This window comes from Heptranchias perlo, chromosome 9, assembly GCF_035084215.1.
Source record: "Heptranchias perlo isolate sHepPer1 chromosome 9, sHepPer1.hap1, whole genome shotgun sequence".
Lineage (NCBI taxonomy): Eukaryota > Metazoa > Chordata > Chondrichthyes > Hexanchiformes > Hexanchidae > Heptranchias > Heptranchias perlo.
Window position 1 is genome coordinate 20,437,864 of NC_090333.1, and position 20,351 is coordinate 20,458,214.

The 20,351-nt window shown below is 45.0% G+C and overlaps 1 protein-coding gene across 2 annotated transcripts in view; it reads right to left on the reverse strand.

Moving 5' to 3' along the window:
* The window catches only part of LOC137325178 (dihydropyrimidine dehydrogenase [NADP(+)]-like), a 598,790-nt gene that overhangs the window by 70,962 nt on the left and 507,477 nt on the right, over positions 1-20,351 (reverse strand). For both annotated transcript variants that reach the window (XM_067989971.1, XM_067989972.1), the window contains exon 20: positions 13,273-13,452. In XM_067989971.1, coding sequence (XP_067846072.1) covers positions 13,273-13,452 — 180 coding nt within the window. The remainder of the gene's footprint in view (positions 1-13,272; positions 13,453-20,351) is intronic.

The window sequence follows — 20,351 nt, forward strand, 5'->3', positions numbered from 1 at the left end:
ACAGCCCAAGATTTTGGGAATTTAAAAAAATTCAAAGACAGCAAGGACAGGTTACAGAAATCCTGCGAGAGGATGAAAAGCAGAATTCAGCTAAGGAAAAAGGTGTGTGCATTCTTACAATAGCATGAAACCGTCAAAAGCGAAATGTTCTATGTAATGTAATGGAGCCACAGCAATCTGTTTCAGCACTCCTAGATTAGGAGAGGAACAATTGGCCAGAGTTTCCATTCCTGGTCATTTGATGAAAATGGATGTGCATGGACAGCAGGTGAGGTTTGGTGATAATGGCCTTTACAGTCAAAAATCCACTAGCACTAACAGTCTAGGTTCTGACATGAAGAATAGTCACTTAAGCAAAGTGCTGGATGGCCATTGTTGCCCATGGAACTATATCGCAGCATAAGTAGTGCCAGTAAAGGAAAAGGTGGAAAAACACAGAGAAGAAAAAGATCTCAGGGCATTAAAAATAGCAAATATTCCCATCTTTGTCTTGACTACAAAACATTTCTAGCTACCTTTCAGCTCCACAGATCAAGAATTCAAGTGCAATTGCAAAAAAATATTTTGGAGGTGAAATTGGTCTGTACATTACAAATAGGGCACATGCTAAATGTGCATTAATGTGTAGTAATTTATTTGTGAGCATTAAAAGTACATTAGTACAAAAGCCATATCGGATTAATGTGTGTTACAACAGAACAGGCATTAATGTTTTTAAAAAGCAAAGACCCTGCAAACATGGAAACTTTAAACAAAACTATAAAATGCCAGAAATACACAGCAAGTCAATTTCCATCTGTAGAGACAAAACGCAGGATGATGTTTTATAGGAATTGTTAGATGAAAAAAAGACCAAGGTTCATCTAGTTATCTCTCCTTCTACCATCCTAGTAGTCACATGATGCAATGATAATGGAGTTGTGAACTAATCATAGCAATTAATCACCAACAAATTAGTCCACAACAGACTCAGACATGAGGTGAGGAAAACCCCATAGGTCCAAAGTCCAAAGTGAAAGCCTTCTTCAGAATTACAGACCTGCTGTGTATATCCAGTATTAATGACTTTTTTGCTTGTTAAGCATCAATTAAAGGGAAACATTAAAATGTAGTCAGGTTATCCTTTCCATCCACATTGTGTTAATGATATCCTCTATAAAGATAGTGTTAAGGCAGTGGGGAGAGTCAGTATAGGTCCTGTATGGTGCAGAGCAGGAGACATTGTAAAGATCTGGTTCAGTCCATAGAGTTGCATGGGTGAACCACAAAGTCTAGTTTTGCTGGACATGTTGGAGGTAAAGGATGGGTACATGCATAAAAGAGGGGTTAGGGAAGACAAAGGCCTCAGGAAGAGGACCAGCAGGATCCACTACAACCCGAAGCAGCATGTCTACTAATGGTGAGGGAGCTATCTTAGCCTCATCAAGAAGCAATGTCTGAGGAGTTTATACTTTACTAAAGAAGTCATAGATGAATTGTACCATCTCCTGGAACCAGAGCAGCAACTGACAAGCAACACTGGCATTATGCTGCCTGTATTGGTAAAAGTGATGATGGCATTCAACTTTTTTGCCACAGGGTCCTTTTAAGTAATGGCAGGAGACTTGGCAAGGATCAGTTTACATTTCACTGCTGCATTATGTGGATCACAAACATCCTGTTTTAATTAGCTGGTGAATACATTAAAATCAGCAGACATGCTGCAGTAGGAGAGGCTGAAAAGCTTTTTCCAAATATGTGCTATTTCCAGGTTAAAGGTCACCCTTTACCCATAATACAATTTAAGCACCTGTGCAACATTCTGTGGCATTTATCAACAGAAAATGATACCACTTTGTGAACATCCAAATGATCTGTGACCATCCTCAAATTATTATGTATGTGAATGTACATTGCATACAGATGCTCATATATTGAAGGAATTATAGGCTCCCCACTTACTGAAGGCAAAACTGTTAAAGGCTTGATTCCTCAGAAAAATAGTCTATCTGCTTGAAACGTAGCTTATTATACACTTCCTGTAATTGCCCACCTCAACAAAGAGTGGATAAGAAAATAAATACTTCCATTTATATAATGCCTTTCATGACATCCCAAAGCACTTTACAACCAATTAAGTACTTTTTGAAGGGTAGTCACTGTTGTAATGTAGGAAATGTGGCAGCCAATTTGTGCATAGCAAGCTCCCACCAACAGCAATATGATAATGACTAGATAATCTGTTTTAGTGATGTTGGTTGAGGAATAAATGTTGGCCAGGGAGGTGTGAACATTGAGCAAATATCTGACATGTTCAAGCAACAATTATAATAGGGGTGCCATACAATATGCCCCAGAAAGAGTTATCAGAATGGTCATGGTATGCTGAACTACATAGCTGCTGAAAGAGACACATTTGTCTTTCTGAAGGATGAGCAGCCACTAGACTCAAGTCACAGCACAAGAGGAGGCAGAGGATGATATTGAGCATTCATTTAACTCACTAAAACCCTCTGGAGTGTATCTCTGGTCTGGTACATAGGAAAGGGAGGAAGCCATTCAGCTCCTTGGGAATGTTCCACCATTCAATTAGATCATGGCTGATTTGTACCTCAACTCCCTTTTCCCGCTTTAGCTTCATATCCCTTGATACTCTTACCTCCCAAAAATCTATCCATCTCAGTCTTGAAAATTTCAGTTATCCCAGCATCCATTGACTTTTGAAGAGCTGAATGCTGAGATGAGGCTCATTTGCAAGAAAGCCCAAATTGCTGTTCCTGGGGTTATGGCACATCTCTAACAAGTGAAAAGGGCTACGTAGGAAATAAATGCATTAATTAAGCAAGTTGCTGTTGCAGCAAACAGTCACTGCTTATATTTGCTAAAACACACCTTTACAGAGAAAGGATGTGATTAGAATGATAGAAACCAGGCATATTTCTGTCCTCCAGCTTGTGAGTCATTCATGTTGTGCACAGATTCCTAGTCAATGACCTCCACATTACTTTCTTTGAAAGGGATGAGAAGATTGGCCTGCACTTTGTGCCTTCTTTTCTGTAAGAAGGTAAATATGCACTGAATGAACAAAGATTGTGTGGTCTGTTCAGGCAGCAATGCAGTTTTATGAGCTTATACATAGCTTAACTGAATGCAAAGTACTTTGCATAAGAAAATTTGTGAGGATGTTTGAAAGCTAATGGAATGCATTATAAGTGTCTTCTGTATGAATGAATACTGATAGCCAATATTCAATCGTTCACAATGGCATCATTCCAGTTTCTTCTTAAAAAAAAACCTTGCTGTGCTGGTTCTCAACAATGTTCATTACTTTCCTCTGTATTGCACTTGCAGCAGTTACTGGACCAGTTCAGGGTAAGAATACTAAGTTATTGTCAAAAAACCTGGATGTATCAATTCATTCTTCCTGCAAGCTCCGCGCAATTCAAATATATAATAGCTTCATAAAATACGTGTGAATGTACATCTATGCATGCAATGCCTCATAAAATATATATGTGAATGTATATTCTTGACAATCCAATTAAAAAACCTAAGATGATCAAGAAAACTTCTCTGACACAACAACAACAATTTGAATTTATATAGTGCTTTTAACGTAGTAAAACATCCCACAGGAGCGTTATCAGACAAAATGTGGCACGGAGCCACATGAGGAGAGATTAGGACATGTAACCCAAAGCTTGGTCAAAGAGGTCCAGGCAATGACCATCTCCAACAAGAGAGAGTCTAACCACCTCCCCTTGACATTTAACGGCATTACCATCGCCGAATCCCCCACCATCGACATCCTGGGGGTCACCATTGACCAGAAACTTAACTGGACCAGCCGTATAAACACTGTGGCTACAAGAGCAGGTCAAAGGCTGGGTATTCTGCGGCGAGTGACTCATCTCCTGACTTCCCAAAGCCTTTCCACCATCTACAAGGCACAAGTCAGGAGTGTGATGGAATACTCTCCACTTGCCTGGATGAGTGCAGCTCCAACAACACTCAAGAAGCTCGACACCATCCAGGACAAAGCAGCTCGCTTGATTGGCATCCCATCTACCACCCTAAACATTCACTCCCTTCACCACCGGCACACAGTGGCTGCAGTGTGTACCATCCACAGGATGCACTGCAGCAACTCGCCAAGGCTTCTTTGACAGCACCTCCCAAGCCCACGACCTTGACCATCTAGAAGGACAAGAGCAGCAGGTACATGGGAACAACACCACCTGTACGTTCCCCTCCAAGTCACACACCATCCCGACTTTGAAATATATTGCCGTTCTTTCATCATCACTGGGTCAAAATCCTGGAACTCCCTTTCTAACAACACTGTGGGAGAACCTTCACCACATGGACTGCAGCGGTTCAAGAAGGCGGCTCACCACCACCTTCTCAAGGGCAATTAGGGATGGGCAATAAATGCCGGCCTCGCCAGCAACATCCCATGAACGAATAAAAAAAAGTTGATTTTAAGGAGCATCTTAAAGGAGGAGAGAGTGGTAGAAAGATGGAGAGGTTTAGGGAAGGAATTCCAGAGCTTAGGGCCAAGACAACTGAAGACACGGCCGCCAATGGAGGGGCAAAGGAAATTGGGGATGCACAAGATGCCAGAATTGGAGAAAAGCAGAGATCTCGGAGGGTCGTAGGGCTGGAGGATGAGACAGGGATAGAGAGGGATGAGGCCACAGAGTGATTTGAACACAAGGATGAGAATTTTAATTTTGAGGCATTGCCAGACTCGGAGCCAATGTAGGTCAGTGAGCAAAGGGGTGATGGGTGAACGGGACTTGACGCGAGTTAGGATACGGGCAGCAGAGATTTAGATAAGCTCAAGTTTACAGAGGTTGCAAGGTGGAAGGCCAGCCAGGAGAGCGTTGGAATAGTTGTCTAGAGGTAACAAAGGCATGGATGAGGGTTTCAGCAACCGATGAGCTGAGGCAGGGGCGGAGACGGGCGATGCTATGGAGGTGGAAGTAGGCGGTCTTGGTGATGGAGAGGATATGGGTTTGGAAGCTCAGCTCAGGGTCAACAGGACGCCAAGGTTGCGAACGGTCTGGTTCAGCATCAGATAGTGGCCAGGGAGAGGTATGGAGTCAGTGGCTAGGGACCAGAGTTTGTGGCGGGGATCGAAGACAATGGCTTCAGTCTTCCCAGTATTTTATTGGAAGAAGTTTTTGCTCGAACAAGCAGCGTGACAAATTAGGTGCAGTGGAAGGGTCGAGAGAGATGGTGGTGAGGTAGAGCTGGGTGTCGTCAGCGCACCTGTAGAATCTGACATGTTTTCGGTTGATGTCGCCAAGGGGCAGCATGTAGACGTAGACATTTACTTTCATTGTCATCAGTGCTACATATTATATATATATTATATATACACACACACAGAGGCAAGTTATGTTTATTCACACTCATTCTCAACTTTTCTTCAAGTCTGTGGTCCTTATCCCAGATATCCTTCCAGAATCTTTTGATACATTACTCTGCTTTGACTTCTTGTGTGACAGTATCCCTGGCCTGATTCACCCTCTGGGTATTTGTAACTTGCCCCTGTCAGATTCTACAGGTGCGCTGACGACACCCAGCTCTACCTCACCACCATCTCTCTCGACCCTTCCACTGCACCTAATTTGTCACGCTGCTTGTTCGAGCAAAAACTTCTTCCAATAAGAGCAATTCTGTGTGCTTTCATTGTGCAGACTATGATCGTGATTGGTAAATCTTGCTTTAATACCTTCTCCCTCTATATTTTACATGTTTCATAGATGGAACAGCTCATAGTGTGCTATCTGTAAAGACCAAGGGGTCGATTTTGTAATGGTGGCGGGTTGGCAGCGGGTGGGGGGGGGGATTGAAGGTGCGCGTGGCAAACCTGCATGAACAAAACTTACCATTTCCGACGCGATCGCACGTTGATTGCCGATGATTAACATCCTTTCCGGGTTTCGCGCCCGGCAGCCAGCCTGATTGACCGGGGGGTGGGGGGGGGGGAGGGAGAGAGGGAAAGATTGGGGGTGATAAGGGGAAGATCGGGGGTGAAGAGGGAAAGATTGGGGGTGAAGAGGGAAAGATTGGGGGTGAAGAGGGAAAGATCGGGGGTGAAGAGGGAAAGATCGGATGTGAAGAGGGAGACATTAGGGGGGAGAGGGGAAGATCGGGGGGGAGGAGAGGGGAAGATCGGGGGGGAGGAGAGGGGAAGATCGGGGGGGAGGAGAGGGGAAGATCGGGGGGGAGGAGAGGGGAAGATCGGGGGGAGGAGGGGAAGATCGGGGGGGAGGAGGGGAAGATCGGGGGGGGAGGGGAAGATCGGGGTGAAGAGGGAAAGATCGGGGGTGAAGAGGGAAACATCGGATGTGAAGAGGGGGACATTAGGGGGGAGAGGGGAAGATCGGGGGGTGAGAGGGGAAGATCGGGGGGGAGGAGAGGGGAAGATCGGGGGGGAGGAGAGGGGAAGATCGGGGGGGAGGAGAGGGGAAGATCGGGGGGAGGAGAGGGGAAGATCGGGGGGGAGGAGAGGGGAAGATCGGGGGGGAGGAGAGGGGAAGATCGGGGGGGAGGAGAGGGGAAGATCGGGGGGAGGAGAGGGGAAGATCGGGGGGAGGAGAGGGGAAGATCGGGGGGGAGGAGAGGGGAAGATCGGGGGGGAGGAGGGGAAGATCGGGGGGGAGGAGGGGAAGATCGGGGGGGGAAGATCGGGGGTGAAGAGGGGAAGATCGGGGGGTGGAGAGGGGAAAATCGGGGGTGAAGAGGGGAAGATCGGGGTGAAGAGGGGAAGATCGGGGTGAAGAGGGGAAGATCAGGGGGGGAGGAGAGGGGAAGATCAGATGTGAAGAGGGGGACATCAGGGGGGAGAGGGGAAGATCGGGGAGTGAGAGGGGAAGATCAGGGGGGGAGGAGAGGGGAAGATCGGGAGGGAGGAGAGGGGAAGATCGGGGGGAGGAGAGGGGAAGATCGGGGGGAGGAGAGGGGAAGGTCGGGGGGGGAGGAGAGGGGAAGATCGGGGGGAGGAGAGGGGAAGATCGGGGGGGAGGAGAGGGGAAGATCGGGGGGGAGGAGAGGGGAAGATCGGGGGGGAGGAGAGGGGAAGATTGGGGGGGAGGAGAGGAGAAGATCGGGGGGAAGATCAGGGGGAGAGGGGAAAATCGGGGGGGGGGAGAGGGGAAGATCGGGGGGGAGAGAGGGAAAGATCGGGGGAGGGGGGTGAAGAGAAGGACATCGGAAGGGTGAAGAGGAGGACACCGGGGGGGGGGCGGCGGTGAAGAGGGGGACATCGGGAGGACATCGGGGTGGGGTGAAGAGGGGGAGATCGGAGAGGGAGATATCGGACATCGGAGCAGGGTGCAAAGGTAGGTTCATTTTGTGTTTTAACTTCCTTCTATGGTGTTTTATTTAATTTAATTAGTTTCTTTTTCCCTGCTCCAGCCCTTTACGCCTAGTTTCACCAGGTGTGAATCAGAAGCGGTGGGCAAGCCGCCCAGGTAAGTTAAAAATTGTTATAATCACTTACTCTGTCACAGGTGAAGTGCCTTAAGTATCTCAATGAGGTACATTTGGCTCTTTAACTGTCATCCCGCCGGCTTTAACTGTCGGCGGGACTTCTGTTTTCGGGTCGCCCGCTTGCACACAGGTGGGTCCCTGGGACACACGGAAATCAGCGGGTTGGAGCTGGCTTCTGAACCCGAACGCACCCGCAATTTCCCCCTAAAATTGAACCTTAAGTGATGGTTTAAATTGAGCTGTATTCTTGCAGTTATTTTCTGAGCAGCAATTCAGTTGTGTGTTTTTTAGCGCACTCTAACATTCCTGAGCTTCCAAAGAGCACAGAGTAAAGCTGGGCATTCTGGCAAATGTTTTTTTAATAAAACACCAGAATGTTAATCCCATTTATGCACTGCCTGTGTGCTAGAGTAATTTCACCTCTATTTGTAAATGATTGTACAGAGACACTATACTTTTTAAAATTAGCTCTTAAATACTTCATACAAATTTTGGTATTAAAGAAATTGCTACAAGATACAATATCTTTAAATTCTAATGCCATAACCTATTCAGGTTATGGGCAATATTTGTACATCTCCTGTTTCAGAGTTTCAAATTGGCATTTGCAAATCAAGTTCCTGAATTTGTGTACCCTGAAATTTGCTTGGTTCTTTTAGTGAAACATATTCAATAACATTTTAAAAGAAGTTTGTTACTTTACAATTATTATCTTTAAGATAATGATTATTGGCTGCAATTTGAAAACACTGATTCAGTTCAAGGCAATGGACTTTTCCCAGAGAATCCACTGTATGTCTCTGGATGTTTGTGAACAGACTGTTTCCTCTACAGCTCATCTTTTGATGAAACATACAGTGGTGATGTTTCAAGCAAATGCCAGAAGAATCATTCAGGGACATAATTGCATCAAATCTCTGGAGTAACATCAGTAAGCTTCTAATAAAAGGTTTCTGGAAGAACTAGACAAGATAGGGCAATGACTACACATTCGAGCTCATGCCTGTTCATATGTGCAATACCTGCAACAAATAGTCATTTCTGGCATTATAATAATAATAGACACTGAAATGAGGAAGAACAGTTACCTGAAACAATTAAATTGTAATTTTCTTCCTGTAAATAGGCAAATCTTCCAATTCTGAGATAGTCATCCATTTTTTTGTGTTGTCATGCATGGCAAATTTCTGAGACGGCTTTGTATGTTTTTAAATTAGGAAACACAATGACCAAACCAAATAAAGTCTGCATTTATAACTTACTTTCTATAAATTAAAAATAAATTTAAACATTGAAAATGACATAGTTAATTATGACTGACTAGAAGTATGCTGTAATTGCTATACCATAAGAGACAAAGGGCCCGATATTAGGAGGGCAGCGGGTTTGCAGCGGGGGGTCGACTGGGCGCGTGACTAACGCGCCCAGTGAAATCGGGGTCCTCCGCACGCAATCGCAGGCTAATTGAAGGCACTTACCTTTGCTTCCGGGTTTCGCGCTGGAAATCTGCGCAGTGGGCGGACTGCGCATGCACATCATAGGCTGTCAGCTGGAGGAGCCCTATTTAAAGGAGCAGTCCTCCACTGAATGATGCTGCAGAAAATAGGAAAAATTACAGCATGGAGCAGCCCAGGGGGAAGGCTGCTCCCAGGTTTAATGATGCCTCACTCCAGGTCTTACTGGATGGGGTGAGGAGGAGGGGGAGGACAGAGATCTTCCCCCCGGCGGGCGGGAGGAAGTGGCCTGCCTCTGCCACCAGGAAGGCCTGGCTCGAGGTGGCAGAGGAGGTCACCTGCACCACCAACATATCGCGTACCTGCATACAGTGCAGGAGGCGCTTCAATGACCTAAGTAGGTCAGCCGAAGTGAGTACACTTACTCATTCCCCTACACTCCGTCTGCTACATCACCGCCCCCACCCCACATCTCCTTCTGCACTGCCAACACTACTCTATCACATCACTCCTCATACCCACTCAAAGCTCATCCTCATCTTACCTGCACTTACTCATCTCGCCAGTACTCATCCCGCCACTACCACTCAACCCAATCCTCATACAATCTCATGGCTCTATCTCTTACTCACCCTCTCATGCATCTCTTTACAGCCAGCCTCACTCAACCTGCCACTACCTGTGCTGCAGCCACAGGGCATGCATCACATATGTGCAGTAGGAAACGTAAGGCAAACGTGTCGTGAGCATGAAGGGAATGCACAAGGGTGTTTGAGGGCTTGTCATGGTTTTTATTACATTTAATTTCTGATCAACTCACATAACATATTATATTGTCACCACTACTGCCACGTCTTTGCGAATCTTGTCTGGTTTGTGCAATAATGCTCTTTCCTGAGGATCACTATGAAGACCCACAACTGATGCCACCCATTGTGTCACTGCAGAATGGGTGTAGGTGTATTTGCAGGGCTCTTTTGTGCAGACGACTGAGAGACGTCGGCGATGTCCCCGGATGCACCCTGGAAGGATGCGGAGGAGAAGTTGTTGAGGGCAGTGGTGACTTTGACAGTGACAGGTAAGAAGATGTTGCTCGGGCCAGCCGGGAGCAGCTCGGCATGAAGGAGGCTGCAGATGTCCACGACTACATGTCGAGTGACTCTGAGCCTCCGTGTGCACTGCTGCTCAGAGAGGTCCAGGAAGCTGAGCCTCGGTCTGTAGGCCCTGTGGCGAGGGTAGTGCCTTCTGCTACGTATCTCTCTCTGCCGTTGCCCTCCCTCCTGCTGTGCAGGTGGATGTGTCACAGCACTGTGTTGTGGGGCTCCACGTGTCAGAGGTGGATGGCGTGGCCGGCGAGGCTGGTGATGCTGTTCGTCCTCCGAGGAGGTCATGACTGTAGCTACAGCGGCCCCCATTCAGAAGATGTACATTTGAGGGGGTCCGCAAGGTAGGTAAATGTGTCTAGACACCTGGGTAAGTGTGCAAGTTTGTGAATTTTATTGTTAGGAGGAGGGTGGTGGAGGCCAAACTTTGTACAAACTGACAGAGTGGCCTCCTGCAATGAGTGAGGGTCTCCCCCCAGCCCCCGTCAAATGGACTTTTGCAGCTGCCACAGGCTGATGGCTGCAACACGTCCATTTCAACTGGGAGTGTTTCCCCCAGTATGGCAAACAGTCCCAGTTGATCTGAAAATCCCACCCCTCCTAAAATATCAGGTCAATCAGGTCTGTAAACGACCTGAAGTACCTGGTTAATTACTTCAAGTGGCACCCCGCTGGCTTTAATTGCCGGCGGGAGTCCCACATGCGGGGGCTGCACGCGCATGTCAGCGCGTCACTGGGGAACCCGGAAGTGGGTAGGTTGGAGCCGGGCTCCGGACCCACCCCAGGAATCCCCGATTTTCGCAGCCCCCCCGCCATGAACACACCCGCTCGGGGGTGTGAGAATCGAGCCCAAAGAGTAAAGGTTTAGTTTACAAAACTATTGAGAACTTAACGGCAGGGTGTGTGAAGTTCGGTAGCTCAAGTGCTTTGGCACTTCATGCATCACTAAAAGGGTCTATATGTGTGTCCTGGGCTTGCAATGTGACTGCTAGAAATCTGAAGAAGGAGCTGTGGTTGAGGTTACATTAAAGGCTATTGAGACTGAATTCTATGTTATATATCGAATTATAGATCCATTTTAATATGTTTTCATTAAACCCTTCAGGGAGACTAAAGTACTGAATGAAGGCACTCCTTGGTCCAGAAATGTATTTTGCTCTAACTCTCTAAAATCAGCTTGATGGGTTTAATCACAGAATCATAGAAATGTCTGAATAGGATGAGGTCATTTGACCCGTCATGCCTATGCCAGTACTAGCTCCACATTGCAGCTATCTACTCTGGGGGTATGGTGGTACTGGGCTAGCAACCCAGAGGCCACTAGTTTAAATCCCCCCATTGGAAGTTGTCAAACTGAATTCAATAAATCTGGTGATTTTCTGTGTTGGTATCAGATAAAATGGCCATAAAATCTGCCAGATTATCATAAAAGCCCAACTGGTTCACTAATGTCCTTCAGGGAAGGAACCATCCACTCTTAACAGTCTGGCGTACACATGACATCAGAACCACACTATATGATTTACTCTTAATGCTCTCAGGGCAATGAGGGATAGACAATGAATATTGCCCTGCCAGTGTTGCCCACATCCGAAGAACATAATTTTTAAAATACCATTTCTCTCTAATCTTTCCCAATACCCTTCTGCATTTTTCTTCAAGTTTTGATCCAATTCCCTCTTAAATGTTATGATTGATTCAGCTTCAACAGCCATTTGTGGTAATAATCTTTCTTTTCTCTCTGTGCCTATTTGACTTGACTTTGGTCACCTCTCCTAACTCACCTATTTGTGCTCAGTGTTTGTTTTTCTCCCCTTTAAAGAGCCATTGTCTATGTTGAAGATGCAACATAAATGGAGGATTGTTGTTTTTTGTCAAAGTGCAGAATGCAATACTGACAGCAGGAATAAGAAGTGTTCTAATCTATCCAGGAATGTTGGGTTCGAAATTGGACTGCTGGTTGTCAGCAAAGTACACCTGGTCTGACTAGGTGTACCTCCACCAATGCTATACGGGGACCTACTGAGGATTAGAAAAGTGGGAACTCCACACGTAGCTAGTCCTGTCCCGATGCTATCCCTTCCTATGCTGATGGCCGTGTTTGGAGCAGGCTGAGGCTGCATTCAGCAGGTCATGCAGAATTCCTGATTTTAAGGCTGGGACCTGGTGTTTCTGGGTCCTGCCCCAGTTTCATACCCTAGTGATGGACTGAGGTTACAATGAGAATCCCTAGAAGGACCATGGATTTTTTGGGGCCAAGAAATCTAACAACAAAGCCTCTGAAAAATTTAAACAATAGATAATTACAGATAGCATAGTATTGAAAATAAACATTGCTTAAGAGTATGTTCAAGGCTGTTAACATATTCTTGTTTGGATGATATTTATAAATGGCTCAAGGTTTGCTCTTGCAGTTCATATCATCCTAATCCCTGAAGATCTTAAAACTACACTGGGCAAAGATTAGTAATAATAACGGGTTGATACATTCATGTACAAATCCTTTCTTCACTATTTTAACAGAGGCACAAACCTGTTTGTTTTAAATGGAAGGAATTGCCTGCAAACATGTTAAGGTTTTGTATATTAACATTCACACAGCCAAGTTATGTAACTGCCTTGTTACTTCCAGCCATTGTTTAGGCTCTATTTAATATATGGTAGACATTAAGGAGTTGAAACTTCAATGAGTGCTATTTTTAGCACACCAGTTAGTCTGCTTGTGTAAAATTACTTTCTGCTCTATTTTATGAATTTATTCACAAACTTCTTAACCAGTATGTCAAAAATAGCGCTCAATGGAATTTCAACTGATCAGTTGGTATGTAATACTATTCATGATTGTTAAAGCTAGTCAATAAATATTAAATAATTCTAACATGAACATTGTAATTTTTGTTGTGTTATGCATTAAGCTGTATATATGAATGTGGTAGTGCAATATTAAGGCTGAATGTTTTACTAAAACCCTATATAATTACAGTTAACACAGGCACACAGGGGATCTGGAAGTGAAATAGTGGGGAATTAGAACATGCACACCATCTTGGTCCATGTAATAATAGTGTTTCCCTCCACATCATCTTCCCCCATCCACCACAGACCTACGTATAAAATCCGGTTCATTCATAACACTCCTAAAGATTTACAAAAAAGATGGAGACAGAGGCAGAGAGAGAGAGAGAGAGAGAGAGAAAGGAAGGAACGATAGAAGGAATTCAAAAGATTCATACCTGTCCTACTATACCAGGAATTTTAGGTACAGGTTTTCCTTTCTGGTGAGACATTGTTGGTGGGCTCTGTCCGTCCCAGTTTTGCAGCTCCTCAATGCTTTTTAAATACAACAACGCCTTCAATCCTGTGCAGTAATCATCAATTAATGTGAAGTCCTGATTCTGAACAGCACTGCATACCTATAAGTACACAAGTTATTTTAACATTATGTATACTGTTACTTTTATTTGTTGACAATATATATTTTCAGATATACTATTTTAGCTGTTGAGGAAAAGGATCCTTAATGAGGGTGTAGAATGATGAACCAAACCCTTGTTCTATCTGAAAATCCTGCAGGTCCACTTAAATTTTGACCTTTTCAAATCCACTTATTGTACCCATTATACTCTGAAGCTATTTGTAAATGCAGCTTTATGAAATGATGTTCTGATTTGCTTTAAAGGTTATCATTATCATCACTTATAAAAACATACTGAAATAAACTGGGATGCCATAGGAACATAGGAAAATACAAGACTTTACAATCCATCTGGCCCGTTCAAAAACTAATAGCTCTCAATTGCGCACTCTTCCAACTCTTCCTTAATTTTTCCACATTATCTCCCTCCATTAACTCACTAGGCAGTTCATTCCACACATTCACCACCCTCAGTGTAAAGTAGTTAAATCTCAACTGTGTATGCACCTTCCTTCCTCTAAGTTTAAGATAATTTGCCAGAAATTGCGCAGAGCGGTGAGGCAACGCTCCTGCGAATTTAATTAACGAAAATACCTACTGCGGGCTCTGTGGCATCAAATTGCTTGAATTTGAACTTTAAACAAAATGTGCGCTATCAACGCAGCCTCTGAGCAGCGTGAGTTGCCTCGCGGCTGGAAACGTCTGTGAGGAGAAGACACACCCACAAAATCTGTCAGAAAGAGAAGTCATGCCCACAGACTCAGGCTGCATTGCTCAAACAGGCAAGCAGACTTCATTCATTTAAAGTTAGTATTCTGTATATCACTAAATAAAAATGTTAATTTTTTAAAATTAAAAAGCCAAAGAAATAGTTGAATTAAATTAAAGAGACAGAAGGGAAAAGTAAAAAAAAATTTTTAAATTTTTAAATTTTTTTTAAAGACCAAAAACTATTAAAATAAGGAGTATTATGAGACTTCACATTTTTAAAAGTTAATTTTTAGTTGTTTGGCAATCATTAAGACTATCTGCACTGTTAAAACTTAGTTTAGACCTATATTTTTAAGCATACCTGTTTGATAGCATAATTAGTTACTTTTCAGCTGGGCAGATAAGCAAGTTGGCGCTTTTTCAATGATTTCTCTGATTACAGTGTGCAATGGCCCTTTAATTCAAAGCTTTCATATCGCCGGCGAACCACTAGGAGCAAGTTCACAATTTATCCCTCTGGCTAATTGTCCCAAGGTCTGTTTAGCTTTCCTTACTCCTGCTTCAGACATATAGGGCTCGAATTTAGCAGGCCTGCGGGTTCCCAGCGGGTGGTCCTCCGGGAGCGTCGAAAACGCGAACGGCGAAATTAGTGGGTTGCCCACGCGATCGTAGCAGGCAATCCACTAATAGGATCCAATTACCTGCTCCTCCGGGGTCCACGGCGCTGGCCTGCGCGTCGGTCGGGCTGCGCATGCGCAGTACGATCTGTCAGCTGGAGGCTCTCTAGTTAAAGGGGCAGTCCTCCACTGACAGATGCTGCAACCAATGGGACAAATTGCAGCATGGAGCAGCCCAGGGGGAAGGCTGCTCCCAGTTTAATGATGCCTCACCCCAGGTATCATCAGATGGGGTGAGGAGGAGGGGGAGGACACAGATCTTCCCCCCGGCGGGCGGGAGGAAGCGGCCTGCCTCTGCCACCAAGAAGGCCTGGCTCGAGGTGGCAGAGGGGGTCACCTGCGCCACCAACATATGGCCCACCTGCATACAGTGCAGGAGGCGCTGCAATGACCGCAGTAGGTCAGCCACAGTGAGAACACGAAGTCTTTCCCCTACACTCCGTCTGCCACAACACTGCCCCCACCCCAAATCTCCTTCGGCACCGCCAACACTATTCTGTCACATCACCCTTCATGCCCACTCACACCCCATCCTCATCTTACCTCCACCTACTCACCTCGCCAGTACTCATCCTGCCACTAACACGCGACCCAATCCTCATACAATCTCATGGCTCCATCCCATACTCAACCTCTCGTGCATCTCCCTCACGGCCAGCCTCACTCAACCTGCCACCACCTGTGCTGCAGCCACAGGGCATGCATCACATATGTGCAGTAGGCAGGGTAAGGCAAACGTCTCGTCAGCATGAAGGGGGTGCACAAGGGTGTCTGAGGGTTTGTCATGGGTGTTACCCATATTGAATTTCAGAGCCACAAACAGCACACATTATATTGACACCACCACTGCCATGTCTCCGCGAATCCTGTCCATTGTGTCCAATAATGCCCGCTCCTGGGTATCACTATGAGGACCCACCACTGATGCCACCCATCGTGTTACTGCAGAGTAGGTGCAGGTGTATTTGCAGGGCTCGTCCGCGCAGACGACTGAGAGTCATCGGCGGTGTAGCCGGCTGCACCCTGGAAGGATGCGGAGGAGAACGTGTGGAGAACAGTGGTGACTTTGCCAGCGACAGGTAAGCAGTTGGTGCTGGGGCCAGCCAGGAGCAGCTCGGCATGAAAGAGGCTGCAGATCTCCACGACTACATGTCGAGCGAATCTGCGCCTCCCTGTGCACTGCTGCTCGGAGAGGTCCGGGGAGCTGCGCCTCGGTCTGTGGACCCTGTGGCGAGGGTAGTGCCCTCTGCGACGCGTCTCTCTCTGCGGTAGCCCTCCCTCCTGCTGTGCAGGTGGGCGTGCAACCACACCGTGTTGGGGGGATCCACGTCTCTGCGGCGGACGGCGTGGACTGCGAGGCTGCTGGTGCTGGTCATGCTCTTCGTCCTCCGAGGGTGTCCACACACCACCCAACTGGCAGGTGTTGGTCTGAGGGGTTGTGCAGGGTAGGTGTGTGGGTCCTCGGACTGGGGCTGCGGTTTCGTGTCGGTCTGTCCTCTGGCTTGGCCGGGGGGTGGTGGGGGGCAGGGGTTGCCCTATGTGACGAGGTGGCCTCCTGCGTGGGTGAGGGCTCTCCCCCGTGGAGCGCACCTTGGCACCTGCCACAGGCTGCTGGCTGCAACACGCCTGGTTTGAAGGGTCCTGTTTCCCCCAGTGTGGGAAACTGACTGCTTTGAACGTAAAATCCCACACTTCCTCTTTTGACAGCTGCTTCAGCTCATTAACTGACCACAACGAGCAAGTTAAGTGCTCTCAAGTGGAACCCCGCTGGCTTTAATTGCCTGCGGGATTCCCACCAGCGGGGCTTTCGCGCGCAGCCCCGCACGTCAGCGCGGTACCCGGAAGTGGCCGGGATTTCGTCCGAATCCGGTCACGTGATCGGAGATCGGGATTTTCGGGGCCCCCCCGCTGGAAACCCGCAGGTAACCCGACCCTAAAATCGAGCCCATACTGTTAATTTTATTGAACTATCTACCAAAGCCCCAGATCCCTAATGTGTCTTGTCTTGTATCCTGGAACCATTTAGTTTGTACTCCCATTGTTTATTTCTCTTTCATAGTCCATATTAAATGCCATTTGCTATTGATCAGCCACCTTTTCAACCCAACAAATCTCTTTGTATTTGGCTTGCCTTTTGTCTCTTGTTTTGCCTCCCCCACACAGTAAAATTGGGTGTCATCTGCAAACTTAGGCAATTTTTGTTTCTTGCCCCAGCTCTAAATCATTTATCTACTTTGTAAATTGCAATGGCCCCAGCACTGATCCTTGTGACACTCCACGAGTGACCACTTGCCATGTCAATGCATCTCCATTCACAACAACCTTTTTCTTTCTCTGATTTAGCCAATTTTCAATCCATCTCAGACCTTTGCATCCTGTTCTGTGTCTTGCTACCTTGTGGAATTATTGCTTGTGTGGAACAGTATTAAAAGCCTTGCTGAAATCTAAGTATCATGTCCACAGAATTTGCATTGTCATTGTTACATTAGCTACTTTCTAAACTGTGAGCACTACTCCCATTTCTAATGGTTCCCTAAAGATAGTGGCATGGATGTGACCAACTTCGCTGGCCACTTCGTTAAATACCCTTGGATGAAATACATGCAGCCCTGGTGCCTCGTCTTTCTTTAACATCCTCACCCTATCAGCAACCACTTTATCTGAAATTTCTATTCCTTTTAGTGGAAACAGAAATATAGAAAATTTATGGCACAGAAGGAGGCCATTCGGCCCATCGGCCCCTTTCGGAAAAAGGAAAAGTACTTTTTCTTTTTCCAACATTCAGTTTCAGCACTGGGAGAATTGTCCATGGTCTCCTTTATGAACACAGAAAAGAAGAATTCATTTTGTGCATTTCCTATTTCTTGGTCGCTTAATATTATATCATCTTTTGAATCTTTCAATGGCCCCACCAGTTCCATCTTTACCTGCTTGCTATATTTTTAGAAATACTTGACATTTCTCTTCATATTCTTTGTTATTTAACCTCATTTTCTACTTTAGTTCTGTTATGTCAATGATGATGTGTCCTTAATAACCATAGATATGCCATTTCAGTTTATATTAGCTTGCCTATACTTTAACTTTTCATTAATTCCATGGGGTAAATAATGTACTTCAGGTGCTAGCGGCACCTATGGACTGCAGCAGACTTCATCCCACAACATGAGGTCAGCCAATTTAAATATTTCGATGGTGCTCCCAATACCTAGCATGTGATGTGTTAGGAAAGTGGCAAGGTCGTGGGCACAGGACTAATGGATGCCCGCAGCTGTTCAAGGGCTTTTGGCTGTCCTTAAAATTGTGTCTTTTTTTAAAATAGCTCTAGGATGGCCCAATTCACAGATTGGACACTGGAGTCCATGCAGAAGAAAATCCTGCATGAAGGGTGGCCCTATGTTCAGAAGGGGGCCATTCAGCAATATATTTTTGCAAAAGTCTCCCTTGAAGCATCTGTTTCCAATGGGCACTAAGCATCTGCAGCACTGTTCAGGTGCAAATGGGGTTTCTCTCTCAGCATGAAACCTGGGGCTTTGTGAGCCTTGCGCAAGATCCGGGCATAAGTTCTCAGTGCACAAAATGTATCTGGCCTGCATTGTGGGATGTGGAGTAGATCCCAGGCTTCTGTGTCCACTAACGCTTTCCATCGCACTATTGCTCCCTATGTGAGCATTGAGTGTCTTTCCACTTTGCATTGCATAGCAAGTCAAATACGTTTTTATATAAAACTAATCATGCTAAAAGCTTACTAATTTGTACTCAATTTTCCATCATAAACAAAGCAAATTGATTTTCTTCTGCCCTATACTTTATTACTATTTGTAGGGGATGATTCTGTCCAATGCTCAACTATTTTAAGTTAATGTATCTCATTCAGTTAGAAATGAATAAAATTAAGCCACAGGACATCTGCAAAACTTCAAAGATGGGATAATGAATTATTTTTGCAACAAGTTTGAAAAGGCAAATTGCAAATAGTCGGTAACTAATTCCACATTAAATACTATTTATCTCTATCTAACCTTCCTCTCTTTACTACATCTCCACCAAAAATCCATATCTGTCTGTAATAGATGATACATTATGAATAACAAAGGTGTTAGAGGTTATACATAAAATCATTTGATGTAACTTAATTTGTATGCAAGGCACATAAGTGGGAGCTGCTGTCACATGCAGTTTTGAGGTTGGCTAAGTGTTTCTGATGTCTATGATTTAGGTTTTAACTAAATCAAACAGCATTAATCAAATATGGTTTTGCTTGCATCTTTAGACTGTTGTTTACTTCTGAAAGCCTGCATCTGTGCAGCATTCTGTAGATGCAGTATTTAGAGAACAAGAAATAGGGTGTCTTAAACCTTTGAAGAACTTACAGCAGCATTTGTACAACAAGCCTAAAAATAATGCAATTTTTTGTCTGAAAGTAAGATGTGTATCATTTTATTCAATATCACAACATATTTATGAGAAAACAACTTACTAGAAATGTTATTCAAAAACTAGAGCTTTGTTCCTCAGAGAGGTAAATATTTTTAAAACTATAAGCACAACTTTACAAAAACAAAATTCTATGTAGAACAATAACAACAGTTTAATGCAACCAAATTGTGTTGGTAAAAGTATTTAAATTGAGAACAGTAACCTGTATCTGCAAAACAAATAAATGTATTCACATGTAAACAATGAGGCACTATGACCAGGATATGTAATAGTGTAAGGCCAATTTTCTGAGTTTGTGTTGCTGACAGGGAGCTTTGTTTGCAAGACTTTTTTTTGCCATCATAAAATTTCCTCCCCTTTACTTGTAAGCAGCAGCCTTTTAAGAGGTGCTGCCGTAACCAGATTTCAGATGCCCAGTCACTCACATTGCTCCTAATATGTATAGTACTGGCATACTGTTAACTGAACACTAGATGGCACCCTGATGGGGCAATTACACTCCGAGGTCTCTCTTTTATTGCTTTAGTTACTCTTTGACGGAATATTCTGGTGTGTCTATTCTAGCTAATTATTACCACACCAATATAAGTGGTTATTCAGACATAACAGCTCCCTGAACTCAGTGAATACCAGTAGGTATCTATTATAATGAGTCACGGGGATACATATTGGGAATCAGGACTGCACTGCCCTTGATTTTCCATCCATAATGCAGCGTGCTTGTGACTTCCCAATATGCATGGTGGCACACGAGGCTTCTTACTGGTGAACTTGGAAAATCGGCCCTTACAATTATTAATATTCACCCCAATTTTGTGATCATAGCAAAATTACTGGCAGGACCACTGGGAGTGTGACCGAGATCAAACTAATAGCAAGAAGAGTGAGACCTTGACAAATATTTCATGATCAGACCCTGCTATTCATTATGATAAGCTTCAGCTCAATGAGTGCAGGAAGCAGTACAGTTGGCTGGGCACAGGGTATCTGGTGAGGCTGTTAAAGGCTGTTGCTTGTCATTAAAGAGGAAGGTATTTTATAATGGCAAAAAATTCTCGCAAGCAAACAC